The sequence below is a fragment of the Linderina pennispora genome (assembly GCF_002104995.1).
Source record: "Linderina pennispora strain ATCC 12442 chromosome Unknown DL89scaffold_5, whole genome shotgun sequence".
Taxonomy (NCBI): domain Eukaryota; kingdom Fungi; phylum Kickxellomycota; class Kickxellomycetes; order Kickxellales; family Kickxellaceae; genus Linderina; species Linderina pennispora.
The window spans coordinates 542,163-559,141 of record NW_024468253.1 but is presented as its reverse complement, the minus strand read 5'-3'; the positions used below and the strand labels follow the sequence as shown (position 1 = coordinate 559,141).

The window sequence follows — 16,979 nt, the reverse complement described above, 5'->3', positions numbered from 1 at the left end:
ACTAACGTGGCAATACCGGGCTTTCTTCAACTCCTGCATGGCCGACCATAATGTTGGTTTACTCGCTTGGATGGTGTGCTGTGCCAACACGCACCTGTACATACAGCAGCAAACACATTGCTACAGCAACATATATGATACAATGAGCCTATCACTAGCACTTGGATACGGATCGTCGTCAGAGTCGTCCTCAGAGTCAGAGTCCGATGCGCCACGTAGACCCCCTGCCACAACTGAGAAGAAAGGAGGATCAAGGCAGTCCACGCAGCCGTCACGTGCCCTCGACACAAAACTGGCGGAGATTTTGCCGCCTCCGAGGACGTCGCCACATCAGGCCGGCAGCAACGAAATCCAAATTGTTGCCGATTTGCCACCCGGGCCCGACCCCGCTGCTGGTGTGTCGGCGACAGTGAAAGAGAAGTATACAGACAAGTCGGACGTGCCCAGCGCAAAGCATGGCGAGTTTTCGGATCTAGCCAGTATTCTACCTGCCCCTAGGGCTACTGCATCCAGTGCATCGAAGCAGCAGCAAGGCAACAATACTGGCGTACGCGGTCAGCAAACCAACTCAGACCACGTCCCGCCTGTGTTGGTCCCGCACTCTGTAGCATCCAGGAAACGCACACTAGGCCATCCAGGAACAGACAAGGCTACAAAGCGTCACACCAAGTCACCCAGTTTAGAGAAATCAGAAGCAATGGCCACCCATTCATCTGTACAGTCTGCTGAACCCTCAGCCAGCCCCTTCTTTACGCTGTCGGAGCCCCCATGCAACGTCACATATTCCGATGATATGCGTCCGGAGCAGGACGGGTCGGGGAGTGCACACGATTCCGATGCTCCGGATGCCCTGCAAAGCCAACACGATGCTTCCTGGCTTGTATACGATGCAGCCAGCGGATACTACTACGATTACATGACCAATCAATACCTTTATTACGACACAGCCAGCGGTGTATACATCGATGCTGCAGAGCTGTATCCCGAGATGCAGCATGAGAACGAAGACGGCGATCAGCAGCAGCCCTTGGCCACTGCTATAGATGATGCTAGCCTGGAGGCGCTTATTGGCCGCGGGGCGTTCAGGCGCGGCGAGGCATTTGGGATCAGCGCAGATGCAGTCAGGGATGTCTCTCAGCAAGCCCAGCTTGCTGACACAGAGAACTTTGATGCCCGCACTGCTCAGGCTGCTGCTGCTGCGTCATCTCGCCCGCATGTGCCTCACAAGGGTGCTGTAGACATTGACCAGATCAGCAAGAAGCAGAAGCAGAAGCACAACATCATGTACCTTGCCATGCAGTCGCAGGAGCAGGGGGCTCAGGTGAAGGCGGCTCAGGGGAAGACCCGTCAGGCGAAAAAGGACCGCCAGATGCGCTATGGTAAGTGTGCCAAACCTGATTGCCTTGAGCTGCATGTGTATATTCAACTGCGCCTCATGCTAATACGCCCTTGAAGCCATTATAGGATTCTGAGCTATGGACGACGCAATCGATAAGCGAGCGGTCGGCTGAGATTCCGTCGCCCGGTATATACGGTGAAATATGAATTCTACATATATAGTTTTCCGGCGGCCTGAGGACCTCATTTGGTTCTCAAGATCGCTGCTTCTCTGAGCTTTGCAGCTATGCACCAGGAGAAGAGCACATTAGCTACCGCCTTGCATACAAGTAGAGCCCACTTCACTTCACTTCACTTCACTTCATGGCAATATCCATATGGCTATTTCAATATACTAGAAATGCTCTGCTCGCGATGCAAGCTCGGCTGCTAGTCAGCATGGGCTGACATGTCGATAAGAGCATCACGGCGAACCAGTCATTTGAACGTGTTGGATGGTTGTTGGTGCAATGGCGGTCATGGACATCTCCCATCTTGATGGCCTGCTCAGCGCAGGCGCTTCAGCGCTGGCTCGCTGCTGCTGGCAACAGAATCGCCTGCTGCTGCATGCCTCTTGCACGGGTTCTTTGTTGCAGGGGTGGTGCCAAAAGCATTGGCAGAAATGGCCGTAGAACGACGGAACCGTTCAGGAATACTGCCTGAATCACAGAGTGACTGGAAAATGAATCTGAAGTTTAGAACTGCTGCGAGATCGCGGTTCAAGAGCCGGGACGAATATGCCCGCCTGTACTTGGCATCATAGGCATTAAGGACTGGTGCCAGCTTGCTGTAGATTGCAAGCATCGGTGGGGTGAGCACACTGAGATCAGGGCGCCTAGAGGCAACTGCCTGGCGGAGCTTCTGTGCAGGTGTATAAATATACACTTGACATGCATTATTGAACTCAGCCTTGGACACATTGCCCATTGTACTGTGCAGTGTGGTTTTGCGGCTGCGAATATCAATCAATTTGGCCAGAATCCGCTGTAGGCAAGTGCCATAGTGCAACACAATGTTGTTCTTGTATGCTGTCATCAGCTCGGTATCCACGTATGTCGCTACTTGATTCATTTCACATACACCATGTAGCTCGATATCGCCATTATGTAATAGATAATCATAAATATGATATCTATTTACACCACCGAAATCTGCGCTCAACAGTTCTGACCTGTCCTTCCAGTTAACGAAATCCTTGGCAGATATTGTGGTATTTGCCTTCAGGTTATGATAGATAAATAAATAAATAGAACTAAAGAATCCCTTTTTCACAAATATTGCAGGGTCAAAGGCATCATCGTCAGCTAGTTGATAGAGTAATATCCATCGTGCAAGCATGTATGTATGCTCTTTGATGATATTGACGCTATGTACAAATTGCTCTAGGCAGGGCAACATAGAATCACGGAAGCCAATACCACCAAGTGATGTCTTTATGACAGTAGTGCTGCGGGTAATATTCATTTGAGAAATTCGGTAGGCAAAACAAGAGAAATGATGCTGTTCAGTTTTGCTGTATTGCGTATGCATAGCATTAAGAACTTTTTATTAAAAATGATCTGGCTTGCATGGTTCTTGGGGCCCTTAGCACTGATACAGTCGCTTGAATCAGTCTATACAGACTGGGGCCATTATGACCCAAATACTACTGCTTACGCATGTTCATAAGACAAATTAATTTATAAAATAAATCCACAAATATTACATGACTGCTAGAAGACCTACATGGCTTTTTCAATGTGCTCATAAATAGATATCCTAAGAGTGTTGCGCAGCCGGTGATGACCACCATGATGACACCATGGAAGTTATCAAGCCGACCAACAATGAGAGCAGCTCTTGCACTGAACCAATAGCGATATTTAGTAGAGACCTATGACCACTATAATACCAACTTATTACCCTACTTTCACTGACGAGGTCAGATATCATATAAGATCAAAAAGAGTTTACGGAGCAAGTCACTCAGACCCGTGTTGAAGCTTAAGTTTTTTTTTAACCAATTCAAAAGGTTCTAGCGAACGGTCAGACACTTTTTAGACTATAAAATCTTATATATAGGTAAAGATAAAGATAGTGTAAGGAATGGTGGCTTGAAAGATAAAACACTTGGCTATTGCTGGCAGTGGCCACCGCGGCTGGCGCCTTAGTACCCATGGGTGGCTCTGTCTAAATATAAAATACATTGTAGCTTTCAGGCTAGTGTCATCATGGGAACTCTAGGGGCAAATTCAAAGCTGCCATTATTCGCGCCTGGCAGTCACCGTAATAATAGGACAGCTATTTGAGCCACAGGTTATCATTAAAGCGTGCAAGGAAACAACTATTCATATAAAGACAGAAAGGAATGCATAGTAGATAAGCACTGCCCAAGTGACCATTGGGATCTCTCGCCTATGGATGCTAATTGAATCTATGTCGAAAGTAAGAATGCTGCTTGGGTCTATACCCGTATTGAAGACCTTGATCTCCACTCAACAGGGTACAATCGACAAATACGCACTATTGCCGCATGAGAGCTCAGACCAACCGGGGATGGCAATATAGCCAACATCCTGTGTCACATCGTTATACTCGTTGAGCGAGTTAGTGATGGAAATGTAAACAAAACAGCAGCTAGGCGGCATTCTGCTGCTGTGGTATGGTGGCAACTGATGAACATCAAGGATTGTTGTGCGCACTAGTGTGAATGTCGGGCAGAAGGCTCAGCTCAGCTGCTGCTTGGTTGCTCTCCCGCCGAGGAAAGAACATCGCTGGTGTCACGGCTAGGCAGAGCTTGTTAGGCTATATGGACATGTCGATTGCCTCTGTCAGATGCGCAGTGGGGACTCCATCATCAGTGCCTTGATGGATCTGAAAATCCAACGGCGTTCAATGGCGACTTACCTGGTTCCACCAGAAAGGACTGGCCAGTCCTATTGCTGCAGTATGTCAGCTTGACTTGCCCCGGCGACGCAGTGTGCCTGTATTTCTGATTGCTAGCACCTACAGAAAAATGAACGCAATTAGAATCCAATGCGTAGCAGCGCCTCATAGAGCGAAACCCGTTTTGGAAACAATTCACAAGAGTTGAAATGCACATACTTGTTTGAATAGCAACCCCCACTCAGCACCATGAGGGCTGTTTAGAACGAGGTATATTCATGTGGAGATACCACATCCCTGCCAGTGGGCCAGACCTGGTTGAACCCTGCAGAGACCCAAATCCCTTGTGGCTAGTGGACTTGAATAGCCCAAAATCTAAGGCATTGTACAGCTTGAAGAATCTGTAGTTGGCGAACCCGCACTCATGGATTTAATGTACATGGGTTTCGCTTTGTGGATCCCAGATATATCTTTGGAGTTCAATGTTCTTGACAGACTGGTCTGGAGGGATCATTCTATCGCTTGTATGGGCAACTTTGTTGCGACGATGATGCAGTGTACAGATGTAGGTACCGTGGAACGCATTCAACATAGCTTTGAAAAAGTGGTGAATATGAAAAGGTGTCGCTGTTGTCAAGAGGAAATATGCTCAGTCCAATAAAAGTACAGCCAGGAACGGACAATTGCAGATACATCTCCAAATAGTTGTAGCGGCATTTTGTAGAATAATGATGAAAAGCCTGGCTGGTAGCTATTTCAAATGCACGGGTACAGAAAGCAGCAAGCCCACTGTGCATCAAATTGGCCGGCAGGTGTTGTTGCGAAAAGCGTAGTGTTTTACAGGCTGCCAAGTGCCAGGCAATTCTTTTGCAACTAGCTGGCATTACTAGAAACAAAACCGCATCCGGAGTGTACACAAAGGTGCAGCAGAATGATAGGCTCTGCTTCGATAGGTTCAGTAGTGGAGGGGTTCAGAATATATATTACCGACTTTCTCCAAGAGGATACACAGAGTGTGCTTGTGATTACAGAGCAATCACCACACCTCGTCGACATATATACTTTTGTAGGCAGATTCATAATCTGGAATGGGATTGATGTTAGTAATAATATTAAAGTAAGCAATCTGCTGTTTTACGGCAATCTGAGAGCCATTTCTGGCCATGAAAGATGCCATTCTCTTGTATTGCGCTTTCTGCCCAGGTAAAAAGAAATATCGACCATCACCTGGTGAGCAAGCAGGGTGCCCTACATCACACTTCCATAGTACCTTAATGTATGGTTTTTACAGCATGTGGAAAGGAAACCTGAGGGATAAAATTCCTGAAAGACCAGGGGTTTGCCCACTGTTGCACAGCCGGTGTGATGGCTGGCATGGCATCAGTATGCCGGGTGTCATCGGCCGCGCAACATCTCCAGAGCCTACGCCTTGCATTCGGCTTTTCACCGGATGCCCAGCCCAAAAAGAAAGCGCGATTTGCAAATCTGCTGATCTGATTCCTGGATGTGCAGATAACGGCGGAACGCGGGTGGTAAACGTCAGTCGAGGCTGGGTTTGTTTGCAATTTCAGCTTAAATTCTACAGTAATGCTAATTCAACGTGGTGCTATGATTCGACGGACACGGCTGGGGTCTTTGCCGACGGCGATTCAGCAGTGCCGTGCACTTCACATTACAGCTGCTGTCCACTCGACTTCTGGGCCTGATAAGGGTAGCAAGGAGGACAAGAGGGCTGCAGACAGCAAAGTGGAGGGTGGGGGCGAAGGGAAGCAGGCAGATAATCTCGACATTTACGGGCGGAAGATCGAGTATATTGGAAATACAAAGTTCCCGCGACCACGTCCAAAGCCACGCCAGACCATCGCCCCTGGGCAGGCTGTGGGCCAGGCAGAGCCGGCTCCAGAGAAGGTCGTGCACCGGCCGCTAAAGCAAAAAATCGACGACAAGTGGCGCGACATTCTCAGCCCTGAGAAGAACCTGGAGAGCCGTGCAAAGATCATCAACGAGATTGGAACCTCGTACTGGCAGAATGTACTCGACCTGCGCGACAACGGTACGAAGCTGTTTGAGGCGCCCGCGCAACTGATCCCGGCGAGGCAAGCACGGTTTCTACCAAACCTTGAGGGCAAGACGCTGAACGGTAACAGTGTCGACATAGCGCAGATGTGCCGCGGGAAAACAACACTGCTGACGGTTGAGTTTGTGAAGTTTGCCGAAAAGCACACACTCAGCTACATTGACGTTTTTGAAAAAGCGTTTGGCGACCGAGGCAAGGCGCAGGTGGTGCAGGTGAATATCGAGGAAAATTGGGCCAAGGCTGCGATTCTGAAGATGTGTCTTCCCTACACAAAGCGGGTGATTCCGCAGCACCGGCACAACAGCTATGTCGTGCACTTTGGTAATGTGGAGACATTCCGCAATGCCATGGGCATTGCGAATCCACTTATTGGCTACGCGTTCCTCATTGACCCCAGAACACGGATCCGGTGGTATGCCAACGGCGAGGCTGTAAAGAACGAGGGAGTCACAATGCTGGCATTAACGGAGGCGCTTTTGCGCAAGCCCAACTAGCTTGTTTTTGGTGAAGTTTGACAGTAATGCCATTTGCTGAGCTGGTAAAAGGTGCGCGCAAGGCGTCGTGTGCGCAAGGCGTCATGTGCAATCCGGTCTGCAGAACCGCGAGGGCCGACTGGCTCCCAACCGGATGTTACAAATGATAATGGCCAGATTTGGCTGGTATGAAGGCTGATCCGCCTGCTGCTCACTGTTTCGTGCCCGCAGCTGTGCTTCATCCGCGCGCATCCGCCTGGTGCCTTGCCGCAGTGGTTCCAATCAGGGCTAGCGCTGGCGTCTTGCTTTGGGGATTGGAGGCAGCAGAGGGAATTGGCGCTTCCCATGAGCAAGCTGACGCGCCCTGCCGCAGACGATCGGGTGGCAGCAAGAGCGAGCGCACTGCTCCCACCGATGTGTGATTGCGCATGAAAAGCCTTTCATAATTGATCCCCTGCTTGCGTCGAGGGTAGCGTCGATCGAGCCAGCTCCCAAGCAATGCCAACTATTGAACTAGCAGTCCGGTTTTTGCTGAGAATCGGCATTTGATGGTGCATGTCTGCTCGATTCTAATGATGTGCAGCGGTGTATGAGTGCGGCTAGACTCTCACAGCTGACATGGATTTGGTTCCAGAGAGTGTAGGATTTGCCCGCAAGCCCAGTGCCAGCAGCTGTTGGCTTTCGCAGCAGAGCACCGGAAGCGCGATGTGTTTGCGCATGGACATGGCTCTTCCCGGCACGGCTGTGCAGAATGAAAGCGAAGGGCTCCTCCCTTAGCACCCAGCCAGCTGCTTTAGGCTTGCTTCAACTCCAATACCTTTTTCCCTATTCTAGGCTGTATTATTTGGCTTTGCTACATCACTACTGAGGCAGACGGTGACACAATGGCTGCAAACTTTGGCACGCATGTGTTTCAGCGCAGGGACCCGGAAATGGAGCGGAACGACGCGCGCATGGGCGTGCCCCGGGACCCAATTGGGGTCTCTGACAGAGTCATCAGCTTTGGCAGGCTCGCACTGTTTGGAATAGCTGGTCTGGTGCTGGTGTACGCGTGGTTCAGCCGCCGGTATCCGCCCATCCGCGCTAAAGACCTGCTGCTGACAACGCCCACGTTCTTCTCGGGCACCCTGTGGTTTGTGGGTTCGTTTGCTTGCAACGGAATGATCGAGGTTGAAGGCGTGCTGAGGCACTGCAAATTCATTGCTCTGTAGGTCCGGGTGTTCTTTTGATACATGTTCTGCTGTGCTGTGCTCATCCGCACATACGCCCTTGTCATTATTTTCGTCCAAGGAAAAACATACAGGGGCTGGAGGTACTACCTGCTGCTGGTTATTCTGTTTGTGGGCTTGGTCGTTTTCGGCACTGTCAGCCAGCTAGTGCCTGGCCGACTAACTATCCTCTACCTCGATTTCTTTGAGACGTGCCATTACGTGTATGCGTATCGCTACTCATGCATCGCGCTCGTGTTTGCCATGTGGGTGCTTGAGGCTGTAGTTGTCTGGCGAGCGAGTTTACAGTGCATGAGGAAATGGCGTGTGGCATGCTCAGCCCTGCCGAGCCGCTACCTGTACTCGAAATCACAAACCAGGGATTCGGTCTGCCACATATATACGATACTATCGACAATGGCCAAGGTCTGGAGTCTGCGTATTCGCCAATTGAAAGCGAGTACCTCTCCAATGTTCGGCATATTCACTCAAGTCGCGCAATCCTCTGAATAAGCTAGCAATCACATCAAAAGCCCTCACTTTGCATTTCCATCTACGTTATTCAATAGTACGTTTCACGCCTGCTTTAGCCGCTATGGTGGATTGCTGAATACGGCCTAATACGACCAGATGATTGTATTGAACTCAAGGAAAATACTTAGTGGTAGTGGTGAATGTTCTTAACACGATAGACAATACGGTCCTTGGTAACAGTAACTGTCTCGCGAGGGCCGCACGGCTGGGGACCCTTCGTGGTGTATGCCGGAGGAGCCGTGGTTGTGTACGCAGGGGGCGCCTGCGTAGTATAGACCGGGGCCGCAGAAGTAGCAGTCGGGTAGACTGAACCAGGCTTGGTGTTGCGCTGGGTTGTGTACTGGTTGCGGTTGTCACTCTTTGTCGTGTACTTGCCTCCATGGCGCGACGACGTCGCATAGACAGGAGCGGATGTTGTGTACACAGGGGTAGGGGCAATAGATGTGTAGCGAGGAGTGGTAGCAGAATACGCAGGCGTGCTAGGAGCCACAGTCGAGTACGCCGGCTTCGAAGGAGAGGCCGAGGTGACATAGACAGGAGCACTAGTAGTCTCGTAGATGGGAGCGCTGCTAGTCTGGTAGACAGGAGCAGTGGTAGTCTGGTAAACCGGAGCAGTGGTAGTCTGATAGACAGGAGCGGTGGTGGTCTGATAGACAGGAGCGGTGGTGGTCTGGTAGACAGGAGCAGTGGTAGTCTGGTAGACAGGAGCAGTGGTAGTCTGGTAGACAGGAGCAGTGGTAGTCTCGTAAACCGGAGCAGTGGTGGTCTCGTAGACAGGAGCAGTGGTAGTCTGGTAGACAGGAGCAGTGGTAGTCTGGTAGACAGGAGCAGTGGTAGTCTCGTAGACAGGAGCGGTGGTGGTCTCGTAAACCGGAGCAGTGGTGGTCTCGTACACCGGAGCAGTGGTGGTCTCGTAAACCGGAGCAGTGGTAGTCTCGTAGACAGGAGCCGTGGTGGTCTCATACACCGGAGCGGTGGTGGTCTCGTACACTGGAGCGGTGGTGGTCTCGTACACCGGAGCCGTGGTAGTCTCATACACCGGAGCAGTGGTGGTCTCGTACACCGGAGCAGTGGTGGTCTCGTACACCGGAGCAGTAGTGGTCTCGTAGACAGGAGCCGTGGTGGTCTCGTACACCGGAGCAGTGGTGGTCTCGTAAACCGGAGCAGTGGTAGTCTCGTAAACCGGAGCAGTGGTGGTCTCGTACACCGGAGCAGTGGTGGTCTCGTAGACAGGAGCCGTGGTGGTCTCGTAGACAGGAGCCGTGGTGGTCTCGTAGACAGGAGCCGTGGTGGTCTCGTACACCGGAGCAGTGGTGGTCTCGTAGACAGGAGCGGTGGTGGTCTCGTACACTGGAGCCGTGGTGGTCTCGTACACCGGAGCGGTGGTGGTCTCGTAGACAGGCGCAGTGGTAGTCTCGTACACCGGAGCAGTGGTGGTCTCGTATACCGGAGCAGTGGTAGTCTCGTACACTGGAGCCGTGGTGGTCTCGTAGACAGGAGCCGTGGTGGTCTCGTAGACAGGAGCCGTGGTGGTCTCGTACACCGGAGCGGTGGTGGTCTCGTACACTGGAGCGGTGGTGGTCTCATACACCGGAGCGGTGGTAGTCTCGTACACTGGAGCCGTGGTGGTCTCGTAGACAGGAGCAGTGGTGGTCTCGTACACCGGAGCCGTGGTGGTCTCGTACACCGGAGCGGTGGTAGTCTCGTACACTGGAGCCGTGGTGGTCTCGTAGACAGGAGCCGTGGTGGTCTCGTAGACAGGAGCAGTGGTGGTCTCGTACACCGGAGCCGTGGTGGTCTCGTACACCGGAGCGGTGGTAGTCTCGTACACTGGAGCCGTGGTGGTCTCGTAGACAGGAGCCGTGGTGGTCTCGTAGACAGGAGCAGTGGTGGTCTCGTAGACAGGAGCCGTGGTGGTCTCGTAGACAGGAGCCGTGGTGGTCTCGTACACCGGAGCGGTGGTGGTCTCGTAGACAGGAGCCGTGGTGGTCTCGTACACCGGAGCAGTGGTGGTCTCGTAGACAGGAGCGGTGGTGGTCTCGTACACTGGAGCCGTGGTGGTCTCGTACACCGGAGCAGTGGTGGTCTCATACACCGGAGCGGTGGTGGTCTCGTACACCGGAGCAGTAGTGGTCTCGTAGACAGGAGCCGTGGTGGTCTCGTACACCGGAGCAGTGGTGGTCTCGTAAACCGGAGCAGTGGTAGTCTCGTAAACCGGAGCAGTGGTGGTCTCGTACACCGGAGCAGTGGTGGTCTCGTAGACAGGAGCCGTGGTGGTCTCGTAGACAGGAGCCGTGGTGGTCTCGTAGACAGGAGCCGTGGTGGTCTCGTACACCGGAGCAGTGGTGGTCTCGTAGACAGGAGCGGTGGTGGTCTCGTACACTGGAGCCGTGGTGGTCTCGTACACCGGAGCGGTGGTGGTCTCGTAGACAGGCGCAGTGGTAGTCTCGTACACCGGAGCAGTGGTGGTCTCGTATACCGGAGCAGTGGTAGTCTCGTACACTGGAGCCGTGGTGGTCTCGTAGACAGGAGCCGTGGTGGTCTCGTAGACAGGAGCCGTGGTGGTCTCGTACACCGGAGCGGTGGTGGTCTCGTACACTGGAGCGGTGGTGGTCTCATACACCGGAGCGGTGGTAGTCTCGTACACTGGAGCCGTGGTGGTCTCGTAGACAGGAGCAGTGGTGGTCTCGTACACCGGAGCCGTGGTGGTCTCGTACACCGGAGCGGTGGTAGTCTCGTACACTGGAGCCGTGGTGGTCTCGTAGACAGGAGCCGTGGTGGTCTCGTAGACAGGAGCAGTGGTGGTCTCGTACACCGGAGCCGTGGTGGTCTCGTACACCGGAGCGGTGGTAGTCTCGTACACTGGAGCCGTGGTGGTCTCGTAGACAGGAGCCGTGGTGGTCTCGTAGACAGGAGCAGTGGTGGTCTCGTAGACAGGAGCCGTGGTGGTCTCGTAGACAGGAGCCGTGGTGGTCTCGTACACCGGAGCAGTGGTGGTCTCATACACCGGAGCGGTGGTGGTCTCGTACACCGGAGCAGTAGTGGTCTCGTAGACAGGAGCCGTGGTGGTCTCGTACACCGGAGCAGTGGTGGTCTCGTAAACCGGAGCAGTGGTAGTCTCGTAAACCGGAGCAGTGGTGGTCTCGTACACCGGAGCAGTGGTGGTCTCGTAGACAGGAGCCGTGGTGGTCTCGTAGACAGGAGCCGTGGTGGTCTCATACACCGGAGCGGTGGTGGTCTCGTACACCGGAGCAGTGGTAGTCTCGTACACTGGAGCCGTGGTGGTCTCGTACACCGGAGCGGTGGTGGTCTCATACACCGGAGCGGTGGTAGTCTCGTACACTGGAGCCGTGGTGGTCTCGTAGACAGGAGCCGTGGTGGTCTCGTAGACAGGAGCAGTGGTGGTCTCGTAAACCGGAGCAGTGGTAGTCTCGTAAACCGGAGCAGTGGTGGTCTCGTAGACAGGAGCCGTGGTGGTCTCGTACACCGGAGCAGTGGTGGTCTCGTATACCGGAGCAGTGGTAGTCTCGTACACCGGAGCGGTGGTGGTCTCGTAAACCGGAGCAGTGGTAGTCTCGTACACTGGAGCAGTGGTGGTCTCGTACACTGGAGCGGTGGTGGTCTCGTACACCGGAGCGGTGGTGGTCTCGTAGACAGGCGCAGTGGTAGTCTCGTACACCGGAGCAGTGGTGGTCTCGTATACCGGAGCAGTGGTAGTCTCGTACACTGGAGCCGTGGTGGTCTCGTAGACAGGAGCCGTGGTGGTCTCGTAGACAGGAGCCGTGGTGGTCTCGTAAACCGGAGCAGTGGTGGTCTCATACACCGGAGCGGTGGTGGTCTCGTACACCGGAGCAGTAGTGGTCTCGTAGACAGGAGCCGTGGTGGTCTCGTACACCGGAGCAGTGGTAGTCTCGTAAACCGGAGCAGTGGTGGTCTCGTACACCGGAGCAGTGGTGGTCTCGTAGACAGGAGCCGTGGTGGTCTCGTAGACAGGAGCCGTGGTGGTCTCGTAGACAGGAGCCGTGGTGGTCTCGTACACCGGAGCCGTGGTGGTCTCGTACACCGGAGCAGTGGTGGTCTCGTAGACAGGAGCGGTGGTGGTCTCGTACACTGGAGCCGTGGTGGTCTCGTACACCGGAGCGGTGGTGGTCTCGTACACCGGAGCAGTGGTGGTCTCGTACACCGGAGCGGTGGTGGTCTCGTACACCGGAGCGGTGGTGGTCTCGTAGACAGGAGCGGTGGTGGTCTCGTAGACAGGAGCCGTGGTGGTCTCGTACACCGGAGCAGTGGTAGTCTCGTAGACAGGAGCGGTGGTGGTCTCGTACACCGGAGCGGTGGTGGTCTCGTACACTGGAGCGGTGGTGGTCTCGTACACCGGAGCGGTGGTGGTCTCGTAGACAGGAGCCGTGGTGGTCTCGTACACCGGAGCAGTGGTGGTCTCGTAAACCGGAGCAGTGGTAGTCTCGTACACTGGAGTCGTGGTGGTCTCATACACCGGAGCGGTGGTGGTCTCGTACACCGGAGCAGTGGTAGTCTCGTACACTGGAGCCGTGGTGGTCTCGTACACCGGAGCGGTGGTGGTCTCGTACACCGGAGCAGTGGTAGTCTCGTACACTGGAGCCGTGGTGGTCTCGTACACCGGAGCGGTGGTGGTCTCGTACACCGGAGCAGTGGTGGTCTCGTAGACAGGAGCGGTGGTGGTCTCGTACACTGGAGCCGTGGTGGTCTCGTAGACAGGAGCCGTGGTGGTCTCGTACACCGGAGCCGTGGTGGTCTCGTACACCGGAGCAGTGGTGGTCTCGTAGACAGGAGCGGTGGTGGTCTCGTACACTGGAGCCGTGGTGGTCTCGTACACCGGAGCGGTGGTGGTCTCGTACACCGGAGCAGTGGTGGTCTCGTACACTGGAGCGGTGGTGGTCTCGTACACCGGAGCGGTGGTGGTCTCGTACACTGGAGCGGTGGTGGTCTCGTACACCGGAGCGGTGGTGGTCTCGTAGACAGGAGCCGTGGTGGTCTCGTACACCGGAGCAGTGGTGGTCTCGTAAACCGGAGCAGTGGTAGTCTCGTACACTGGAGTCGTGGTGGTCTCATACACCGGAGCGGTGGTGGTCTCGTACACCGGAGCAGTGGTAGTCTCGTACACTGGAGCCGTGGTGGTCTCGTACACCGGAGCGGTGGTGGTCTCGTACACCGGAGCGGTGGTGGTCTCGTAGACAGGAGCCGTGGTGGTCTCGTACACCGGAGCAGTGGTGGTCTCGTAGACAGGAGCGGTGGTGGTCTCGTACACTGGAGCGGTGGTGGTCTCGTACACCGGAGCGGTGGTGGTCTCGTAGACAGGAGCCGTGGTGGTCTCATACACCGGAGCAGTGGTGGTCTCGTACACCGGAGCAGTGGTGGTCTCGTACACCGGAGCGGTGGTGGTCTCGTACACCGGAGCCGTGGTAGTCTCGTAGACAGGAGCCGTGGTGGTCTCATACACCGGAGCGGTGGTGGTCTCGTACACTGGAGCGGTGGTGGTCTCGTACACTGGAGCCGTGGTGGTCTCGTAGACAGGAGCAGTGGTGGTCTCGTAAACCGGAGCAGTGGTGGTCTCGTACACTGGAGCAGTGGTGGTCTCGTACACCGGAGCAGTGGTGGTCTCGTATACCGGAGCAGTGGTAGTCTCGTACACTGGAGCCGTGGTGGTCTCGTAAACCGGAGCAGTGGTGGTCTCGTACACTGGAGCAGTGGTGGTCTCGTACACCGGAGCAGTGGTGGTCTCGTATACCGGAGCAGTGGTGGTCTCGTACACCGGAGCAGTGGTGGTCTCGTAGACAGGAGCGGTGGTGGTCTCGTACACTGGAGCGGTGGTGGTCTCGTACACTGGAGCCGTGGTGGTCTCGTAGACAGGAGCAGTGGTGGTCTCGTAAACCGGAGCAGTGGTGGTCTCGTACACTGGAGCAGTGGTGGTCTCGTACACCGGAGCGGTGGTGGTCTCGTAGACAGGAGCGGTGGTGGTCTCGTAGACAGGAGCAGTGGTGGTCTCGTACACCGGAGCAGTGGTGGTCTCGTAGACAGGAGCGGTGGTGGTCTCGTACACTGGAGCGGTGGTGGTCTCGTACACTGGAGCCGTGGTGGTCTCGTAGACAGGAGCAGTGGTGGTCTCGTAAACCGGAGCAGTGGTGGTCTCGTACACTGGAGCAGTGGTGGTCTCGTACACCGGAGCGGTGGTGGTCTCGTAGACAGGAGCAGTGGTGGTCTCGTAAACCGGAGCAGTGGTGGTCTCGTACACTGGAGCAGTGGTGGTCTCGTACACCGGAGCAGTGGTGGTCTCGTATACCGGAGCAGTGGTAGTCTCGTACACTGGAGCCGTGGTGGTCTCGTAGACAGGAGCCGTGGTGGTCTCGTAGACAGGAGCCGTGGTGGTCTCATACACCGGAGCGGTGGTGGTCTCGTACACCGGAGCAGTGGTAGTCTCGTACACTGGAGCCGTGGTGGTCTCGTAGACAGGAGCCGTGGTGGTCTCGTACACTGGAGCCGTGGTGGTCTCGTACACCGGAGCAGTGGTGGTCTCGTAAACCGGAGCAGTGGTGGTCTCGTAGACAGGAGCGGTGGTGGTCTCGTACACTGGAGCCGTGGTGGTCTCGTACACCGGAGCGGTGGTGGTCTCGTAAACCGGAGCGGTGGTGGTCTCATACACCGGAGCGGTGGTGGTCTCGTACACCGGAGCAGTGGTGGTCTCGTAGACAGGCGCAGTGGTGGTCTCGTAGACAGGAGCAGTGGTGGTCTCGTACACTGGAGCGGTGGTGGTCTCGTACACTGGAGCGGTGGTGGTCTCATACACCGGAGCGGTGGTAGTCTCGTACACTGGAGCCGTGGTGGTCTCGTAGACAGGAGCAGTGGTGGTCTCGTAAACCGGAGCAGTGGTGGTCTCGTACACCGGAGCAGTGGTGGTCTCGTAGACAGGAGCCGTGGTGGTCTCATACACCGGAGCGGTGGTGGTCTCGTACACCGGAGCAGTGGTGGTCTCGTATACCGGAGCCGACGGAGACGGGGTTGTTACGTAAACTGGGGCAGATGTGGTTGTATAACCAGGAGCCGTCGAATATGGCTTCGTGGTTTTTGTCTTTTTGGTATTGTACTTCTCACTGGTTGTATATGCTACAGTCGTGGTAGCATACGGATTCCGTGTTGTAGTAGCATACGGGTTCTGCGTAGTGGTGGCATACGGGTTCTGGGTGGTGGTGGCATACGGGTTCTGGGTGGTGGTGGCATACGGGTTCTGCGTGGTAGTGACATATGGCTTCTGCGTAGTGGTGGCATACGGGTTCTGCGTGGTGGTAGCATATGGCTTCTGCGTGGTGGTAGCATATGGCTTCTGCGTGGTGGTTGCGTACGGGTTGTGAACGGATGTCGTCACATATGGCTTCTGCGTGGTAGTTGCGTACGGGTTGCGAACAGACGTCGTCGCATACGGATTGGGCGCAGTGGTGTAGTAGTTTCCACCACCGCCGTTGCCCCAATTACCCCAGTTACCCCAGTTACCCCAGCCGTCCCAGTAGTTGTTGTTGACAGCATAGTTGTCAGGAGTAGCGTGCGCCGTCTGGATGACACCAAGGGCAAGCAAAGCACAGGTGATCGAAACCTTCATTTTCGATAGTTGGGAATATTAGGCGCGCGTTCTATGTGCTCTATGCAAATGGATATGATTTAGTATAAACTGCCGATGGAAAAATGGTATGGAGGCGGAGAATGTGACTGTGATGTGCCAATGTTATTTTTCAGCAAGACCTAGCGATGGGCATTGTCCTTTATATATATGCACATACCTTGGAGGCGGGAGCTAGAAAGGGGTTTCTGAATAAATGTACGAATTCTGCAATAGGGAGTGTATATTGAGAGAGAAAGGGCTCAGGTTGCAAAGTAGCTGTGAATAAAAAGAAAAGGGATCTTTCCTGTACTGGAAAACACCATGTCCTACCCGGAAGAACCCAGGGTATTTATACAAAGAGCTACGGATATAGGGCTCCAACTCGCTCACAAGAACAGGCAGGCGATGCCTTAGCTGAATGGAGCGGCGGAACTACAAATTTGGGGATGCTGTTGCGAGAGCCACGCATACAAGTGAACATATCTATTTTCGGCTACCTGTGCCGTATCGCTTATTGTGTGAGCAAATGGTTGCGTGAGCAGCAGAGCGGTGGGGTAGGGATGCGACAGAAATTGCCCGGTGTTCGCCAAATGGTGCTGCCATTTCAGTGATCTCATCACCATACGCTGGCTCTCACTGATGCCCTGGCGCTGTTTGGCGACGATGGCCAGCCTCAAATGGGCGCTGTGGGGCAATTGCCAACGTTAAATGCCCGTAGCGACGATCAGCGGCGAAATAAGCTACTTTTGTCCAGATCAAGACTCGCTGCAGCAGGCAGAGAGCAGGCGCGCAGGAATTCAGGGACCTGAGTCAGT

General features: G+C 54.5%; 6 protein-coding genes across 6 annotated transcripts; 5 read left to right on the top strand and 1 right to left on the bottom strand.

Annotated features, from left to right (window-relative positions):
- Positions 1-125: 125 nt before the first annotated feature.
- DL89DRAFT_266845 (uncharacterized protein) lies at positions 126-1,759 on the top strand. Its single transcript, XM_040887264.1, has 2 exons — positions 126-1,379; positions 1,465-1,759. Exons 1-2 carry the CDS (start codon positions 143-145, stop codon positions 1,470-1,472), a joined length of 1,245 nt encoding a protein of 414 aa, XP_040744255.1. The 5' UTR covers positions 126-142; the 3' UTR covers positions 1,473-1,759.
- Positions 1,760-5,802: 4,043 nt separating this feature from the next.
- Positions 5,803-6,858, top strand: DL89DRAFT_266842 (uncharacterized protein). The gene has a single exon (XM_040887263.1). The coding sequence runs from the start codon at positions 5,830-5,832 to the stop codon at positions 6,811-6,813; it is 984 nt and encodes a 327-aa protein (XP_040744254.1). The 5' UTR covers positions 5,803-5,829; the 3' UTR covers positions 6,814-6,858.
- Positions 6,859-7,638: 780 nt separating this feature from the next.
- DL89DRAFT_322104 (uncharacterized protein) lies at positions 7,639-8,497 on the top strand (the record flags this gene model as incomplete). Its single annotated transcript, XM_040891322.1, has 1 exon — positions 7,639-8,497. A coding segment is annotated over exon 1 (471 nt), but the record flags the coding sequence as incomplete, so codon positions are not given.
- On the top strand, positions 7,677-8,003 carry DL89DRAFT_292299 (uncharacterized protein; the record flags this gene model as incomplete). Its single annotated transcript, XM_040890286.1, has 1 exon — positions 7,677-8,003. One exon carries the CDS (start codon positions 7,677-7,679, stop codon positions 8,001-8,003), a length of 327 nt encoding a protein of 108 aa, XP_040744253.1.
- A 216-nt stretch (positions 8,498-8,713) lies between the features above and the next one.
- Positions 8,714-12,924, top strand: DL89DRAFT_137634 (uncharacterized protein). The gene is made up of 3 exons (XM_040883398.1): positions 8,714-10,492; positions 10,611-10,639; positions 12,606-12,924. Exons 1-3 carry the CDS (start codon positions 8,914-8,916, stop codon positions 12,825-12,827), a joined length of 1,830 nt encoding a protein of 609 aa, XP_040744251.1. The 5' UTR covers positions 8,714-8,913; the 3' UTR covers positions 12,828-12,924.
- Positions 12,925-14,474: 1,550 nt separating this feature from the next.
- Positions 14,475-16,463, bottom strand: DL89DRAFT_138330 (uncharacterized protein). Its single transcript, XM_040883399.1, has 4 exons — positions 16,343-16,463; positions 15,901-16,195; positions 15,140-15,804; positions 14,475-14,996 (listed from the first exon to the last, which is right to left on the bottom strand). Exons 2-4 carry the CDS (start codon positions 16,162-16,164, stop codon positions 14,942-14,944), a joined length of 984 nt encoding a protein of 327 aa, XP_040744250.1. The 5' UTR covers positions 16,165-16,195; positions 16,343-16,463; the 3' UTR covers positions 14,475-14,941.
- Between the last annotated feature and the right edge of the window lie 516 nt (positions 16,464-16,979).